General features: G+C 42.7%; 3 gene segments (V, D, J or C); all 3 read left to right on the forward strand.

Moving 5' to 3' along the window:
* Positions 1-661: 661 nt before the first annotated feature.
* LOC122886925 lies at positions 662-14,677 on the forward strand. The segment is given in 2 exon segments: positions 662-1,025; positions 14,092-14,677. Coding segments are annotated over 2 exon segments (417 nt in total).
* LOC122886923 lies at positions 10,591-12,398 on the forward strand. The segment is given in 2 exon segments: positions 10,591-11,153; positions 11,244-12,398. Coding segments are annotated over 2 exon segments (420 nt in total).
* Positions 12,800-18,917, forward strand: LOC122886930. The segment is given in 2 exon segments: positions 12,800-13,096; positions 18,434-18,917. Coding segments are annotated over 2 exon segments (402 nt in total).
* The last annotated feature ends 826 nt before the right edge of the window (positions 18,918-19,743 follow it).

A 19,743-nucleotide genomic window follows, 5' to 3' on the forward strand; every position in this document is an offset into this window, starting at 1 on the left:
AAGAAGAGTCTTTGAAAAAAATTTACCTTTTAGTTAGTTACCTTTTAGAAGTAGAGTCTTTAACTTATACGATGGTGACGGCAGCATCAGTGTCATTTCCAAAGTGGAAGGTAGGGAAGTGTAACTGAGAAGTGAAAATACAGAGCTACGAGGAGACGGAGAGATTCAGGGAGGAGCTGAGCTGTTACTGAACTATAGAAGAGAGAGGAACTTCCATATTCAGCAGAGTTCAATACACAAACCAGAAACATTACCTTTATTCAACATGCTGTCACTGGACTATTATGGACTTTCTCTACTGTTACTATCCATTCTAACAGGTGTGTTAGATTATGCAGCAAGAAAACGTTTAATTCCAATAACATCTGAACGTGAATCATTTATTGAGACTTTAACAATATGAAATAACAGAGTTATCTCTTCCTTCAGGTGTCAGCTGTGAAGAACTCACTCCAGTCAAGAATGAAGAGTTCAGTTTAGAGGGCAGCACTGTTACTCTGTCCTACAAATACTACAAACAAGCAACTGGTAGTGATCGTTTCTTCTGGTATCGACAACATCCAGGAAAACCACCAGAGTTCCTCATCTTTCACTTGGGAACACAAAATGCAACAAAGTCTGGACTGTCTGTTAAAGTGAGTGAGGATAAAACCCAAATGGATCTGCAGATCTCCTCTGCTGCAGTGACAGACTCTGCTCTGTACTACTGTGCTGTGAGGCCCACAGTGACAGCAAACCCACAGTCTCTGTACAAAAACACAAGCTGACACACTGACAAGCTGCTGGAAGCCTTTTTTCCACACTGTTGTACTGAAGTTTTGACCTCCACTAGAGGGCGACATTATCAAGTAGGCGGTGCACTACTTCTGCACTGTGTTCAACCATTGCGTCAATAATAACTGCTGCTGTGAAGAGAACAATTCTCAGACTGAATGTTGAACAGCAGCTAGTTTCTCCTGTTGATTTAAACCTTGTTGTAGAGATGGAACATTGGCTGTGGATTATTCTTGCTGCTCTTTTCTTTGGTAAGACAGAAAGCACAACATGTTTCCTCCTAAAACAATTCAACAAATTACTGAGCTGTTTGTAATTGCGATTGACCAAAAAACGGAGCAGATTATTTCTGCCACCATTTGTTACCTTGCAAAAAATAAACATAAGGTTCAATTTCATAATGGTCAGTGAAACTCAGGGCTGTTCTACATGTCTGTGTCTGACTCTCTGGCTAGGTAACTCTTTAAACCTGCTGACTGTTCTCCTTTAATCAATCATCTTTATTGATTCAGCTCTTCCTCTGCATGTTCTCTTCTTCCCCAGAGTGTAAAGGAGAAGAGAGAGTGAACCAGCCAACAGCAGATGTCATTGCTACTGAAGGAGAAACAGTTACACTTGGCTGTACATTTGAGTCAAGTTACGCAAGTAATTATCTGTTCTGGTACAAACAAGAAGTAAATGATTACCCAAAGTACATGCTGCAACGGTACTCTGGAAACAAAGATAATCCTTTAGAGGAAAAGAGAATTGATGCTAAAATCAACGGGACATCAGTTCCTCTGAAGATCCAGAAGCTTCAGCTGTCTGACTCTGCTGTGTACTACTGTGCTCTGCAGCCCACAGTGACAGGAAACAACAAGACTCTAGAGGGAGTCGCACACTGTTAAACCAATACGTTCATTGAACTGATGAGAGGAACTGAAAAAATAACATCAAGAGGTGATTGGCCCCGCCCATTGAGCTTTAACTCAACCAATGACATTATTTCTTACTCATTCTACTGCAGTGGAAGAACATTGCTCATCTGCTGTCTGTCTGGCTTTAACAACTCCAAAGACATGTTGCTTTACCTCTTTTTACTTTTCTCTCACTTTACAGGTGAGTTTAAGAACAGAGATTTAAGTTTTGTTTAACCTGCTGCATTAACCAGATATACACAGCCTGTATTTCAGAACTTCTCATTTCTTTGTCTGACAGAATGCACATCATGTTTTCATCATCTTGTAAAAATTAGTTAATGGAGTTCTACTTGTTTTGTATTTTGCTGTTTCTGTCCACAGAGTAACACTGTACAGCTGACATTTTCCACTGTCTTCTCCTCTCAGCCTCATGAACAATGTTAGTCTAATGGCTTCATTTTCTCTACTTTTTCAAGGACTAATATCTGGAGACAAAATCTCTCCTGTAGGAGATGAAAGAGTCAGTAAAAGAGAAGGAGAATCTGTCACACTCACATGTGAATATGAGACAACATCAGAGTATGTTCTCCTTCACTGGTACAGACGTCATTCTGACCTGCAGGCACCTCAATTTATACTCTCGAAAGGAGCAAGATTACGGAGCAGTGAACATTATATTCCTGATAATCGATATGGATCTCAAACATCAGCAACATCAACTGAACTGACCATCACAAGCCTAACCCTGGCAGACACAGCTCTCTACTACTGTGCTCTAGACACACAGTGATACAAAGTGTAGAAGAGGCTGTACAAAAACCTGAACACAGATATCTGACTGCTCTTCAAAGAGGAGGGAAGTGGGATTCAAACCACAGCTTCATATCAGATGGATTCTGCTAATTCCTGTTTTATCAGAGTCACTGTGGTTACAGCTGCTGATGAAACACTGTGGGAGGATTCACATGAGCAGCAAATCCACATCAATGAGAAACCAACTGGATGGTGCTTTCAAACACAAGGCTCCATGGAAACAAAAAGCAAATAAATACATAAATAACTGGTGATCAAACACACCAAGACAAAAAGTCTGGATTCAGTAATAATTTATATTTTCAGGCATTACAATCTACAGCGTACAACCAGTAGTACCACAGTTCACCAGTTGAAGAGTAAAAGTGGCCGATTTCAACCAACAGCAGCTCTTAAAATAACTCCACCAGCTTTGCTGTCGACCTGACACTGCTGGAGAAAATTACAAGTTCCAACTTTCACCTCTAAAGCAGAGTCTAATCTGTCATTTTCAATCCAAAAGAAAAAAGAAATATGAAAAGTCCTAAATATTCAATCCTCTCAGTTCATGTATAATTTGTATCATGAAACAAATTAAGGGGCAGTTTCAGAATCATCAACAGCTTTAATACTTACAGGTAAAAGTTCCAGTTGTACAACAGAAGACGTCTCAGCTGAATCGACCAGCGACGACTCCATGCAGTATGAGGTAACACTGTCTAAAGGAAAACACAGGTTAAAGACACTATGTGTAGGTTTTTAAAGCCTGCCTCTTTGCTGCCCCCCAGTGGTAGCAAACAACCAGGGGACACTGAGATGAATACACTGATAGCAACAACATGAGCCCCATTTTTTCTGTAACTGGGTGCAAACACAAGTGCAACCTCCTGCCACACCTGGGTGTGACCAACTAATTATTACTATTCTGGAGTCCATCAGACAAACCTGGTGCAGTGCAGCACGTTGAGTTTAGGTTGGAAGAAAGGCTGAATACAGCATTTGTACGAGCAACACAGACTCAACATGTAGTCTTTCTGCTGCAAAATCCCTGAATTCAGTGACATGTTGGAAACAATGTTGGTAAAACTTGGCATTTGCAATAAGAAGTCACCTGAGCAGGGGGACATGTAACCACAGTTTTAGGCCGAAATTAGTACCAAAATTGCAGTGAGCCACCTGATCAACATAAACATAAACTCAGCTGTGTCGCTTAACCTACCTCAGAACAAGGGAGTTTGGAGCCAGGAAATCACAAGGTACATGATTCAAGATTTAAGATTCAAGAAATTTATTTGTCTCATGTACATGTAGGATGTGCAGTGAAATGAAAAACAGCAATGCCCACAGTGTCATGGTTTTGGATTTGTGTTCAGCTCTTTCCTGTTTTATTTTGTAATGTGTTCGGCCCTATGTGTCTCGTGTAGTTTTTCTTCCTGTCTTTGGTTGCTTTTCCCGCCAGTTTTGATTGCTTACCCTGCCCTGATTAGTTTCACCTGTGTCTCATTTTCTCCCCTCACCTGAGTGTATTTAAGTTTGTGTGCTTCCTTTGTTCTGTTGTCAGATCATCTTCATCAGTTTGTGTCAAGTGTTCCAGCCCTTCTCCAGTGTTTCATGTGTTTATTGGACATTGTTCCTTAGATAGTGTTCCTTGGACTTTTGCTCATTTATGGACTTTTGGATTTTGGGCAGAATAACAAAAAGCAATAACAATACAAAAGAAATAATATTTACAATAATATTAAGATATTCATTTATATTTTAATATATATAAAAATATGAAAAGAAATGTATGTTCTGTCTATGGCACTTATATATGTGTGCATGAGATGTTGAGTATGTTGAACTTAATTGGGGACCCTAGTGAGATCAGTGTTAACAAGCCTGCTGGCCTGAGGAAATAAACTCTGTCTCAGTCTTTCTGTATAGGTGCAGCAGTCTGTTGTTGGGGTGGTGAGGATCCTTTATGATCCTACAGGCCCTGTTTCTGCACCTCTTGGTGTGTAAGTCCTGCAGGGAGGGGAGTGTAGTCCCTGGTGGTCAGGAAGTCCAAGATCCAAGCACAAAGGGGGGTGTTCAGTCCCAGTTTAATCAGCTTACCAGCAAGTCTGGTGGGGACAACGGTGTTGAAAGCTGAACTGTAATCGATGAACAGCAGTCTCACATAGCCCCCCTTCTGACTGTCAAGTGTGCACTAAAGAAGTCCTGCTGGTGGAAAATGACTTTGCAAGGGCATTTGAGAGACTGCTGGAGGCAGAACAATAATTCGGCCCATAGATTAAACCATTGTTCATCAGTATTTAACCAACTCCACAGGTACTAATTACAGCCCCAAATACATGTCCAACAACATTTAAGGTACCTTGCAGACAACAATCGTTACAAAGTTTACCTCAATACAAAATCAATAATCACACAAAGGTTGAGCAAAAAAATAATTATGACATCCAGAACAGTCTAATTCCAAAATCTTGTAAAAGAACATCTGTAGAATATTCATAACCAACTGGTTGTCATTTGAATATTAATTATAGAGCCTCCACTAGGCGTGTGAGAGCATATTTACCAAGATTCCTTATTTACTGGATGATGATTGTGTAAAATCAGAATCAGAAATACTTTATTGATCCCTGAGGGGAAACTCTTTTGTTACAGCAGCTCACTGTCACATCAGTGCACACAGGAATAGAAGTACTAATGAAAAATATAATAATACAGGTCAGAAAATTAATTAAGTACCAAGTGGGTATAAGTATAAAACTAAAATAAGTGTGAAGTGGCTTACAGGCTGATGATAATAATACGGTATAAAGTAATAGTGCATGAACTGTCAAGTTAAGTGTAGCTTATTAAGATTATAATGAGACTAAGGATATTGCACAGCAGTAATAGAGGTATGAATAAATGTCAATAAATTATACTGAAAACAGAGTATATTGCACAGGAGTATAAACACAGGATATTGCACAATTAGTTCAAGTATTGCAGTGATGTTAATGATCAATGTCCAGTTTAATGACTTCTGGTCATACAGACTGACACTTAGACGGAGGAGTTAAACAGTTTGATGGCCACAGGCAGGAATGACTTCCTGTGGCGCTCTGTGGTGCTTTTTGGGGAGATGAGTCTTCCACTGAAGGTACTCCTTTGTTTGACCACATGTCATGGAGTGGGTGGGAGACACTGTCCAAGATGGCATATAGTTTGCCCCGCATCCTTCTCTCTGACACCATCAACAGAGAGTCCAGCTCCACCCCCACAATGTCACTGGCCTTACGGATCAGTTTGTTGAGTCTGTTAGCATCCGCTACCTTCAACTTGCTGCCCTAGCATGCAACAGCATACAGGATAGCACTGGCCACCACAGACTCATAAAATATCTTCAGCATTGTCCGGCAGATGTTGAAGGACCTCAGCCTCCTCAGAAAATTGAGGCGGCTCTGGCCCTTCCTGTAAACATCTTGAGTGTTCTTGGTCCAGTCCAGTTGTATCCAAGTGTACTCCCAGGTACTTGTAATCCTCCACAATGTCCACACTGACCCCCTGGATGGAAACCAGGGTCGCTGTTGCCTTTAAGGTCATTCGTGTGAAGAGGGCTGTTAGCCTGATGGGTAGGGGGGAGCAGAGTACCCAGAGGAGCTTGAGGGCCGACAGCAGCTGAGTTAGAGGGGGGATGAGCAGGAGCCGGTGTGTCGAATCTGTTAAAGAACCGATTAAGTTCCTTGGCCCTGTCCAAACTGCCTTCAACTCCTCTGCTGCCAGTCGGTCTGAAGCCAGTGATGGTCTTCATGCCGCTCCAGACCTCTCTCATGTTGTTCTGCTGGAGTTTCCGCTCCAGCTTCCTCCTGCACTTCTCCTTGGCCTCCCTGATTTTCACCTTCAGGTCGGCCTGGATAGCCCTCACCTCCTCCCTATTGCCATCAGTAAAGGCCCTCCTCTTGGCATTCAGGATGTCCTTGATGTCCTTTGTTACCCACAGTTTTTATTTGGATAACAATGGACCATCTTGGTTGGGACACTGCAGTCCACACAGAAGTTAATGTAGCCAGTAATGCACTCAGTGAGCCCGTCAATGTCCTCTCCATGAGGCTCACAGAGTGCATCCCAGTTTGTCACCTCAAAACATTCCTGCAGTGTCTCATAGGCCTCCCCTGACCATCTCCTCACTGTCCTTGTGGTCGCGGGCTGCCTTTTAACCAGAGGCACATAGCAGGGTTTAAGGTAAACCAGGTTGTGGTCTGACCTACCCAGAGGGGGGAGGGGGGAAGAGCTGTATGCATCCTTAACGTTAGCATACAGCAGGTCCAGTGTCCTCTCCTCTCTAGTAGGACAACTCACATACTGGGTGAAATTAGTCAGTGTCGTTGAAACACTGACATGGTTGAAGTCACCCGAGATTAATATGAGTGCACTCGGGTGTTGAGTCTGTAGTTGTGCTATGGCGGTGTGAATGGCGTTGCACGCCGATGCTGGTTTAGCAGAGGGGGGAATGTAAACAGCCACAACAATGGCATGTGAAAATTCACGTGGCAGATAATATGGCCAGAGACCCACAGCTAACAGTTCAATGTCCGGGCTACAGATACTCTGCTTGATAGTAATATGACCAGGGTTACACCATCTGTTGTTAACCAGAACAGCAAGCCCGCCGCCTTTCCGCTTACCGCTCCCGGTGTGATCCCTGTCGGCCCGTACAGTCTGAAAGCCGTCGATGGAAACATTATGGTCCGGGATATCCTGGTGTAGCCATGTCTCTGAGAAGCACATCAAACTACACTCACGGAACTCTGTCTGACTCCGGGCTAATGCTGTTAGCTCGTCCATTTTATTCACCAGCGATCTTACGTTGCCCATGACGAGAGAAGGCAGACACGGCTTAAATCTCTTATTCTTAAGTCTCTTTTGTCTGCACCCCTCTCTCTTCCCTCGCCACTTCGTTCCACCTCTGCATCCTTGGTGTGTCCTCCTCCAGATCTCAGTGGGGACATCGGTAGTCCTGGGCGCCATGCTGCTCGGCTTCAGCGCGATCATCTACAGCAGTGTCCTGACCGAGTAGCAAAAGAAGAAGTTCCACGGCGAAAAAAAGTACCAAAACACTTTCTACCCTCATTTTTGTAAAGAGCGTAGTTTAAATTATACTTACACACAAGTTACTCAAGTTTGGAAGAAAAAGGAAAGTTAAAAGTTGGAAAAAGTAAGACGATGAGATGGAGCTACGGCAACAGGCAGCATGCAGGCTGGTGCATGCGCACACAAGAGTAGAAGTACACATAGTGATAGCCTAGGTGAAGTAACAAGGTCTAGTGACCACAATCAAGTGTGACAAGTGGTGAACCTGAGAGTAGGAGGTATCCGACTAGAGAAAGAAGAACACAGAGTTACTTAGATGACTTCGTAACTGAAGACAGTGATAGTGATGGGGTTAATATCACGGTAGACTATTGCTGCAGAGTGGTGTGTGGCATTCCACAGACTTTTGAAGGAGCAATGAGGTCAACTAACTCAAAAGAATGGGTAAAAGCCATGGATGAGGAAATCCAGTCTCTAAACGAGAACAAAACGTTTCCCCCGACGACACTGCCAATAGGCAAGAAAACAGTGGGGGGTAGATGGGTTTACTCTATCAAGACTGATGTAGATGGGAAAGATAAATACAAAGCGCGGTTTGTGGCCAAGGGTTACAACCAGAGAATGGGAATAGACTATGAGGGGACATTTTCACCCACGGCAGACTTGACGAGTGTACGGGTGGTGCTACAGAAAGCAGCACAGAAAAATTTACTCCTGCATCAAATAAACGTGAAAACAGCGTACTTGCACGCTCCCATAGACCATGAGATCTAGATCAATCCACCAGAGGGTTACCAAGAGAAAGAGGATATAGTTAACAAGCTAGAGAAATCACTTTACGGCTTGAAACAATCCGGGCAAAATTGGAATAAGGTTTTGCACAATTGTCTAACTGAGAATGGATTCACACGAAACCCAGCCGACCACTGTGTTTATGCCAAAGAGTCAAAAGAAGGGAAAGTGATCATAATTACATGGGTCGATGATTTAATTATTGCAGCAAGCAATCAAGAGAGACTGAAAGAAGTGAAAGAGATGCTTGCAGAAAAGTTTAAAATGAAAGATCTGGGCGAACTCAAACATTTTCTGGGTATCAATTTCAATCAGTGAGATGGGCGTGTAAAAATGACACAGGAAAAGTACACTAACAAGGTTACTACTGCGTTTTAATATGCAAGACTGTAGGACCAGAGAAACACCCTGTGAGCAAAAGTTAGAGTATACTGAGAATGCAGTAAAGATGAAAGATGTCAGAATGTACAGAGAAGCTGTGGGAAGTCTAATATACCTGACTATTTGCACCAGACCAGATTTGAGTTTTGTAGTGAGCAGGTTATCACAGTATTTCGCCAAAAACCCTGTCAACAGATGGAGATGTAAACACATAGACATAAAGTATCACTATCAGGTCTATTGTGAATGAGGGACGAGTAACCTTGATGTTCTACTGACAACATAGTTGCTGATGTAATAACCAAACCTGTAAATAAGTTGAAATTGGATAGGTTTGCAGGCGCTCTTTTTGGAGATTGATATGTGTATGACAGGGGTCCACATTCATTCTACCTTCTGTTTTTGTTTGTATATTTTGTATAGCAACATGAGTACAAGTGGGGGTGTTAAAATATGTTCATTATGTCCTCAGTTGTATATTAATGTAATGCTGTACTGTTCTGTATTATGCATATGTGAATGCCACAACGCTGCAGAAGACGCATTTGCTTTATTATGTTTGTCCCATTTGATTTACGGTTGACTCTTACTGAAGGCTGTCTGACCGTGAGACTGATGTGTCGGCAGCTAGAAAATAAATATGCCAAGAACGGCTAAAGATGGAACGCTAGCTGCAACAATAGTATTGTACAACTCAACACACCTGTTGAGTGCATTTGGTTTGTGTCACTTAGAGTGCTCAGCGGGTGGTGCATTAAATCAGAGATTAATTAAGGATGATACAACCTTTTCTTAACTATGCTGAGGTACAATAATGCTAAGAAATAGCCACAATGATGTCATCCTCTTGTAGTTACTGTTCACAAACCGCCAGGCCCGGGGGAGACTGCACGCCCCCCACTCAGCCAGTGAAGCTCTCTGGAGCTCCTGCAGCCACAGACAGGTGAACAGACAGACAGACAGGTGAACAGACAGACAGACAGGTGAACAGCCAGCTTCTTGTCTGCTGCAGCTGCTGATTTAACACTTTAGTTCCACTCTCACACTGTTCATCACATTCCTGAGCTGATTTTCGAATAATAACGAGCAAGAAGAAATATCCGTTTCCATCTCATTATTTGTGCTTTCCTGAATAACGGATTCGGAAACTTCTCTAATGGGTACACTCTGCATGTTTCCTGGGCAGAAGTCCACCTTTACAATTTTTGGTCTTTCCTCTGAAATCAATGCAAGAAATGATGGACTGCTCGTCTGTAGATTTGTTTATTAACGAGCTAGTGTGTAACGTCGGCAAGAGACACACTGCACTTTCACATCCAGACTGTGGAGGACAGATACCTCCATGTTTCACTCCAAAGCCTGCGTCACCAGTTTCACACCAGTGTTTGGTGACAGAATAAGTTCCACATTCACACAGACTACCTTCATTTGCTAGATGGGAGATTTCAGACTGTGATTAACACAAACATCTCTGCTTCCACTGTCAGTAATTGCGGCAGCTCGAGAGATCGGAGCACATAAACCAGCCTGTGGAACAGTCTGTAAAGGACCTGACTGCTCCATTCTGAGAGTAAAGGAGTGTTTGCTGTACAATGTAACACTGAAGCCTCTACTGTCACAGCAGTAAACTCCTTCGATGATCTCTATTGAATATCCCATTTGGCATGCTCGACACCTTGGAGACCCTTATGTGTTATGAATATGCTTCATATTTTACCCGTTTATCTGAAGAAGCTCTGGACAGGCTGACAAACTGACAGTGCCTATAATATGACACTGACATATCAAAATACATCCTTCCTGAATCCAACAACAGAATATATGTTTTTATGGTATGTTGAATTGAAACTAAGATAAAGTGACATAAAGGAACAAGGTGTAAATGTAATACTGATAACAGAAATCTGGATTTTATTTAGATATTCAGTCATTAAGTAACAATCACATCTGCAGCATCATTCAGCTTTAAAAATATCTCTCGACTTTCAATTTATAGCCAAAAGAAAAAAAATAATAACAATGTAAAGATTCAGATGTTCAAGTAATCCTTCTCAGCCATTTTTTAAATAAATAAAAAATCAAGAGGCAGTAACAGATTCAGAACAATTAGTATTCATGTGAGGACACTGTGAATCTGCAGCAGTTTAAAACAGGAAACATGTCAGCTGACATTTCCACTGACGACTACATACAAGACAAGTTATACTGGGAAAGGAGAGTGTCAGTAAAATGTGCTGAGTGTAAAGTTGTCAGTCGGGGAATAACACAGGGCTGTGAATGAGCCCTGTCACTGTGATCAGGCTCCTCCTTCTGATCCACCAACTTAGTGTTGATGAAGACTCAACAGAGATCACAGCCTTCTTTATACTCGCTGTAGCTCACAGTTACTCAACACTGCAGACATGACGCCTCTGTTCATCTCGGTGTTGCTGGCTGCTGTGTGCCTTGGTATGAACACAACTCTGTTTCTTTGACATCAATCCAACACTGACATGATTCTTTAACAGCACACTGATACTGTTTGATGCTGTTTTACAGAATGCAGAGCACAAAAAGACAACGTGCTGCAAACAAAAGAAGATGTGACTGCTACTGAAGGAGAGGCAGTAACACTTGGCTGTCAATATAACAGCAGTTCAACAAATGATAATCTCTTCTGGTACAAACAGGATGGAGACAACAGCCCCAAATTCATACTGAGCCGCTTTAACACACCAGACGAGTTTAAGGAGAGATTTTCATCCACACTGGATTCCACCTTAAGATCAGTTCCTCTGAAGATCCAGAAGCTTCAGATGTCTAACTCTGCTGTGTACTACTGTGCTCTGCAGCCCACAGTGACAGGAAACACCAAGACTCTGTACAAAAACCTTTGGAGCAAAGACAACAGAATACTCCACAACGTCCACTAGAGGGAGTCACACACTGTTAACCTTCAGTGATATGTGATGATACAGTCTGGATTCTTTGTACTGATGATACAAACTTAAGAAAAACGTTGAGTCTTGAAAACATTGCACAAAACAACATCATTTATTCAGTCCTGTTGTTTCCAGATTAACCATACAGGCCTAATGCAGAGAGTATTTATCACGGGTGTGAGATGCAACAAGAAGCTGGCCAGTGTTCAACACCTGTGAAGGAAAGTGTGGTGACTGATGATGACCACTTGCTGGTTGAATCCAAGCTGGCCTGATTTCCAATTGGACAAACAAAGCTTACTTCAACTTCCAATATTTTATTCCCAACAAAGCATTATCACAAGTACAGGTTCACCAGGGCATGTTTAAAGAGATATTAAATATACATATAAACAGCTGGCAAGTATCCTTAAAGTAGTTTAAACACACCAGATCTATTTTTAGGTTACAAAGGAAATATCAAAGTATCACAACACCATTGGTAAAAACCCATACCAACAGTAGGTGCAATTTTCTTAAATGGCCATTAGGTGTCAGGTTAAGACCATCAGGGTGAATTATGACAATGAGCCACTGCCCACTACTACGAAAGATACCTGATCCAGAGCAGTTGGCCGTTAACATAAGCACTTGCAAATGTAACGTTAGCAATAACCCAACTAGCAACATCCTCCATGCCGTGCAGCCCGTGTAGCAGTCTGTCGCCCACACCGGGATCCAGTTCCGGGTGAGGGGAGTGCAGCAGCACTCCACCTTAGTCCTGCTGTGGACTCCATCCGCTCCCCAGCAGCGTCCTGCCACTGCTGCACCACCCAGTCCAAATCCAGTCTTGGCGTTAGCCTAACAGTCCTTCAGAGATGCAAAAAACAAGCTAACTGCTGCGTTGGCTAACGCAATTAGCTAGCTAGCTACTGCATGAAAAAAAGTAACCTTTTAGTTACTTGAAAAGTAGTTCCTGGGGATAAAAGTTCCGGGTACTTTGGGTGGAAACGCAGCTTATGTGATGTTGGACTGTACTAATAAACTACTGATCTCAGCATCCAGATGTGGGTTTGTTTGTTTGAAGGAACATTCCTATGAAAATGTCTCGTTTTACTATCAAATACTCACCGCCTGTAAGCTTGAAAGCTGACTGCACAGTTTGTAGCATCACTTTGCCAGTTCAGAGATATAAGGAGGTGATAACGCGGCACAGAAGTAGAGTCTTTAACTTATATGATGGTGACGGCAGCATCAGTGTCATTTCCAGAGTGGAAGGTAGAGGAAGTGTAACTGAGAGAAGTGAAAATACAGAGCTACGAGGAGACGGAGAGATTCAGGGAGGAGCTGAGCTGTTACTGAACTATAGAAGAGAGAGGAACTTCCACATTCAGCAGAGTTCAATACACAAACCAGAAACATTACCTTTATTCAACATGCTGTCACTGGACTATTATGGACTTTCTCTACTGTTACTATCCATTCTAACAGGTGTGTTAGATTATGCAGCAAGAAAACATTTAATTCTATTAACATCTGAACGTGAATCATTTATTGAGTCTTTTACAACATGAAATAACAGAGTTATCTCTTCCTTCAGGTGTCAGCTGTGAAGAACTCACTCCAGTCAAGAATGAAGAGTTCAGTTTAGAAGGCAGCACTCTTACTCTGTCCTGCAAATACGGCAAAGGTGCTGCCGATTATTTCTTCTGGTATCGACAACATCCAGGAAAAGCACCACAGTTCCTCATTTCTCATCTGGAATCAGGAGAAATAATAGCAGATCCAGTCTCTGGACTGTCTGTTAAAGTGAGTGAGGATAAAACCCGAATGGGCAGATCTCCTCTGCTGCAGTGACAGACTCTGCTCTGTACTACTGTGCTGTGAGGCCCACAGTGACAGGAAACCCACAGTCTCTGTACAAAAACACAAGCTGACACACTGACAAGCTGCTGGAAGCCTTTTTTCCACACTGTTGTACTGAAGTTTTGACCTCCACTAGAGGGCGACATTATCAAGTAGGCGGTGCACTACTTCTGCACTGTGTTCAACCATTGCATCAATAATAACTGCTGCTGTGAAGAGAACAATTCTCAGACTGAATGTTGAACAGCAGCTAGTTTCTCCTGTTGATTTAAACCTTGTTGCAGAGATGGAACATTGGCTGTGGATTATTCTTGCTCCTCTTTTCTTTGGTAAGATAGAAAGCACAACATGTTTCCTCCTAAAACAATTCAACAAATTACTGAGCTGCTTGTAATTGTGATTGAACAAAAACGGAGCAGATTATTTCTGCCACCATTTGTTACCTTGTAAAAAATAAACATAAGGTTCAATTTGATAATGGTCAGTAAAACTCACGGCTGTTCTACATGTCTGTGTCTCACTCTCTGGCTAGGTAACTCTTTAAACCTGCTGACTGTTCTCCTTTAATCAATCATCTTTATTGATTCAGCTCTTCCTCTGCATGTTCTCTTCTTCCCCAGAGTGTAAAGGAGAAGACAGAGTGATCCAGCCAACAAGAGATGTCATTGCTACTGAAGGAGACACAGTTACACTTGGCTGTACATTTGAGTCAAGTGACCTATATTCCTATCTGTTCTGGTACAAACAAGAAATAAATGATTTCCCAAAGTACATGCTGCAACGGTACTCTGGAAACAAAGATAATCCTTTAGAGGAAAAGAGAATTGATGCTAAAATCAACGGGACATCAGTTCCTCTGAAGATCCAGAAGCTTCAGCTGTATGATTCTGCTGTGTACTACTGTGCTCTGCAGCCCACAGTGACAGGAAACACCAAGACTCTGTACAAAAACCTTTGGAGCAAAGACAACAGAATACTCCACAACGTCCACTAGAGGGAGTCACACACTGTTAACCTTCAGTGATATGTGATGATACAGTCTAGAATCATGAACACCTCCCCCACAAGATGTTCCCTCAGTCTCACTGAGATCAGACAGACCTGAGTACAGCAGGTAGAGAGAAACACAAACTAAAGGACAGACAGCATCAGAGACAGACGTCACTACACAGATCTGAAGATGAAAGTTTATATTATATCATCTGGTCTCATGGAGATGGTGGTGGAGAGCGATGTCTTACACGTTGGTCCAAAACCTTCCACAGGTGTGAAACTGGGTTGAGATCAGGTGACAGTAAAGGCTGCAGCATTTTATTCACATCGTTTCCATCCTCACCAAACCGTTCAGTGAGCTGTGCTGCACCGAAGCAGCTGCATCTGATGTGTTTCTCCACTCTTTTATTCAGCTTTTCCTTTACTTTGGCCCCCATCTGTAGCAGTAAGCAATACAGGGGCCACCCATGGATGCATCAATTCATGGGTGTCATTTTCAGATGACACTGCTATGCTCAGTTTACTCACAAGCAACTCCAAAATTACCAGCTATAAAGCTGAAGTGGACTAGTTTGTAGACTGGTGTGATCAGTGTACTACAAAGTCAAGAAACTGTGAAAGATCCCAGAACAATGGAGATCATAGTTCTGTTGGCATACATGGCAGTGACATCAGACACATCACTTATTACAAATATTTTAGTGTTCATGCTGATAGTTACCTCGGCTGAAACACACATGTTGTAAGTTTCTGTGCGAAACTCCATTGGTCAGGTTTAAGGCTCAAATATTTAGTCTGGTTTACGACGGCTAAGAAGATTATGGGAACACCCACACCCCTCAACCCGCAAGACACTTTTGAGCAGTCTAGGCCTACTACTTGGCAGGCCAACAGGATTTTAGCTGACGCACCTATCCTAGTGGTGCTGATAAATGGAAAATATTATACAACAAAAGAAAATGTCTAAATAGTCTCCCTGAAGTGACTTCTTTCTTTGGTCCAACATCTGTAACAGGCCTGACGATGACTGCACCTGCATCACTGTCACAGCATGCTAGCAAACAACTGGGGCTAGCGATACCGGAGATTCTGCTAATCATAACAATGGAAATGAAATCCCTTCTACACAAACAGATGGCGATAATGATGAACAAGCACCACACAATGACACTCCTACAACTGAGACAGGTGAGGGAGATGCCACCACCAGCACTCCAAACTGGGAGAAGGCCCCACTGGTATATTACTTATTTACTACAACACGTATTAACATTACCGCTACCATTACATTATTATTATGTGGAATTTGCATTGTGCTACTGTATTCTCTCACCTGTCAAACAGTGACCACATATTTTTAACCCTTTTTCGATTGCCAGTTTGTGGCAAGTTTGTGTGTCAGGTACTGTAGCTATTACCTCTGAAACAGAGGTACAATAGCTACCTGACTTCCCACCTCTCTGAGAATGACAGTGATGAGATATGTAGTTTATCCCCCATGAGATATTCTGCCCCATCGTGTTCTTTTCAGCCACTGATGCAAGACACATTCATCAGTGCTCATCCTTTCAAAAGGGAATTAGATCACCACCTAATTGATTTGCCCCATGCAACCCAAAGGGAGAAAGTTAGACACAGCTCTAAAGCTGTCCATAAGTTTATTCAGTCTCAACCTCCCAGTCTCAGAAATGACTACAGAGAGCACCGTCAAGCACTAACAGAAGAATTTGCTTCTACGGCTGATGAGATTGCCTCAATGGTTGCAGACCTCCAAATTAAACATTCCTGTTGTGAACATCCCCAAGATTATTACAAACGTTTGAGGCATGCATACTCCCAGGGCAAGAATGCACCAGGCTTAGAAGAAAGCTCCACTTTCAAGACCTTGTTCTTGCGCAACCTTCACCCATGTGTGTGCACTCACATTGTACTTATGATGCATCAAGGTAACAGCTCAATGCAGGAGCTAAGGAAAATGACACAGATGGCTTGGGAAACTGTTGTCACTTCCAAAGCAGCAGGGAAAACCACTGAACCTGCCAGCTCAAACATTGCAGCGTCACAGAGACCTACTGTCTCAAAACAGCACCCTCACAACAGCTTGAAGGCGGGTGACAAAAGGTAGCACGGGGACACAGAGCGTAACCGCCACATCCACCAACTGCATTGAGATGGGCACTCCCACAGTAGAAGCTGTAGAAAGCGCATTCAGAAACTCTGGCTCAGCAGTAAGATCAGCCAATAGACTGTTCAGATGATGGCTGCAGCATCTCTGACCACAGTTCAGAACATGGTCGTAATCCATCAGACAGTGACAGCGCATCTGAATGGCTCTCTGCCTCTGGCTACCAGACCAAAAGGGGGAAATGTTGGGACTCCACAGATGAATTCATTCATTTGTGTGATTTTTAACTGAACTTTCATTAGGAGACTGCATGCTCTTTTGTACTTCAAAATCCCAAGATCACTGAACACAGCTTTACAGCGCCCATGGGTCAGTCTGACCTGTGATCCAGATGTCACCAGGTCAGTAAAAAGGTCAATGATAATTTGTTCTGCCTTTGCGTCCAGCAAGCAGCAAGACGGCTATTTGCTCTCGGTGTAATCTGCTTGGAGCAGAAACACGCACCAGAACCAAACTCTTCTATCTTACCGCAGCAACGCGAGAGCCTGCATAAGATCCCTGCAACCAAGTTAGTTTGCGCCAGCAGCTACCACACAAAGCCTGCCAGCTAACTTCACATGCTAACAGGAGCACGAAGCAAGTTAACGCGAAGCTGTTAACTCTGTAAGGACAACAAAGACAGAGCGACCGGCTTCCTCTGATCTCTACAAGCAGACACTGCACAGCAGGTTCCCTGGAACCACAATTCTTTCCAGCTTGGCTCATCTACAACAGACTGGTCAGGATCTGTCTCTGCATTCTGTCTCTGACAGTAGAGAGATATTCTGCTGATTCACCATCTCTTTTTAGGCCCAGATAACATTTTGATCTACTTTTAGTTTCTTCTTTCCAAGGTTCCAAATAGGTTTCTTTACATTGTGTTATAAATTTGGTTTCCTCTGATTGGTGTTTGGAAAGCGGTGCTGTTGTGAGACTGGTCAGAGTGTGTCTGAGGGGGGGCAGTTAGTCTCAGCACCAATTGACATAGGGGACTCTTTTCTGGGCTCTTGGGTTTGGAGGGCTTTGGATCTTATCAGCGGGTATCTGCCTTATACTGCTCTACATGCAGTTGTTGGTGTTTTTCTGTGTTCGTGTAAAATGTATCTGCAGAATTCTGCATGTAAAGATTCTGTTGGATGTTTGTCCCAGCAGGTATAACTATGATGACTGAGTGGAACCCATACTTCACTACCATACAGCGCAATGGGCTGGATGACACTATCAAATATTTTAAGCCGCAGTACGCAGTACATCAATTCACAGGTGCCATTTTCAGATGACACTGCTAGGCTCAGTTTACTCACAAGCAACTCCAAAATTACCAGCTATAAAGCTGAAGTGGACCAGTTTGTGGACTGGTGTGATCAGCGTACTACAAAGTCAAGAAACTGTGAGAGATCTCAGAACAATGGAGATCAGAACGGCCTTTCATCCGCCCAAACAGATGACAGAAACATAGGTGAGGAGAATGGGATGCCAATGGTCTTTCTACTGCACAATTTAGTGACTAGTAGCACCACAGCAGAGACAAGCACACTATTTGTCAGAGTTGTGAGAGGAAGGATGGAGGGATTAAGGGAGGAGCAAAACTGTGACTCAAGTACAGAAAAGACAAACTTTCAGTGGTGATTCATTCTAAAACCAGGCATATTCTCTTTATCTTTAAGATGCTGTCAGTGAACTTCAGTCTGTTTGTGACTTTGTTTCTGCTCAAAATAAGAGGTAGGTGAGATAATCAACATTAAAAAAGATTCATTGATAAAAACTTTCAAATCATTAAGTTACAGAGTTATCTCTTCCTTCAGGTGTCAGCTGTGAAGAACTCACTCCAGTCAAGAATGAAGAGTTCAGTTTAGAAGGCAGCACTGTTACTCTGTCCTACAAATACTCCAAATCAGAAATTGGTAGTGATTATTTCTTCTGGTATCGACAATATCCAGGAAAACCACCAAAGTTCCTCATCTCTCATTTCGGAACAGGAAGACAAATTTCAGATTCGGTCCCTGGACTGTCTGTTAAAGTGAGTGAGGATAAAACCCGAATGGATCTGCAGATCTCCTCTGCTGCAGTGACAGACTCTGCTCTGTACTACTGTGCTGTGAGGCCCACAGTGACAGCAAACCCACAGTCTCTGTACAAAAACACAAGCTGACACACTGACAAGCTGCTGGAAGCCTTTTTTCCACACTGTTGTACTGAAGTTTTGACCTCCACTAGAGGGCGACATTATCAAGTAGGCGGTGCACTACTTCTGCACTGTGTTCAACCGTTGTGTCAATAATAACTGCTGCTGTGAAGAGAACAATTCTCAGACTGAATGTTGGACAGCAGCTAGTTTCTCCTGTTGACTTAAACCTTGTTATAGAGATGGAACATTGGCTGTGGATTATTCTTGCTGCTCTTTTCTTTGGTAAGATAGAAAGCACAACAGGTTTTTATTCTTTTCTAAAGAGTTATGTAAACTGAAGTTCAGAGCAGAAATCTCTGAACAGTTGAGCTGTTTCTGTCCACAAAGTAACACTGTACAGCTGACATTTTCCACTGTCTTCTCCTCTCAGCCTCATGAACAATGTTAGTCTAATGGCTTCATTTTCTCTACTTTTTCCAGGACTAATAGCTGGAGACAAAATCTCTCCTTTAGAAGATAAAGTCAGTAAAAGAGAAGGAGAATCTGTCACACTCACATGTGAATATGAGACAACAGCAAACAATATTCTCCTTCACTGGTACAGACATCATTCTGACCTTCAGGCACCTCAGTTTATACTCTGGAAAGGAGCAAAAGAGAACACAAATGAATACATCCCTGATAATCGATATGAATCTCAAACATCACGAACATCAACTGAACTGATCATCACAGGCCTAACCCTGGTAGACACAGCTCTCTACTACTGTGCTTTAGACACACAGTGATACAAAGTGTAGAAGAGGCTGTACAAAAACCTGAACACAGATATCTGACTGCTCTTCAAAGAGGAGGGAAGTGGGATTCAAACCACAGCTTCATATCAGATGGATTCTGCTAATTCCTGTTTTATCAGAGTCACTGTGGTTACAGCTGCTAATGAAACACTGTGGGAGGGTTCACATGAGCAGCAAATCCACATCAATG

Source organism: Siniperca chuatsi, linkage group LG13, assembly GCF_020085105.1.
Source record: "Siniperca chuatsi isolate FFG_IHB_CAS linkage group LG13, ASM2008510v1, whole genome shotgun sequence".
Classification (NCBI taxonomy): Eukaryota; Metazoa; Chordata; class Actinopteri; order Centrarchiformes; family Sinipercidae; genus Siniperca; species Siniperca chuatsi.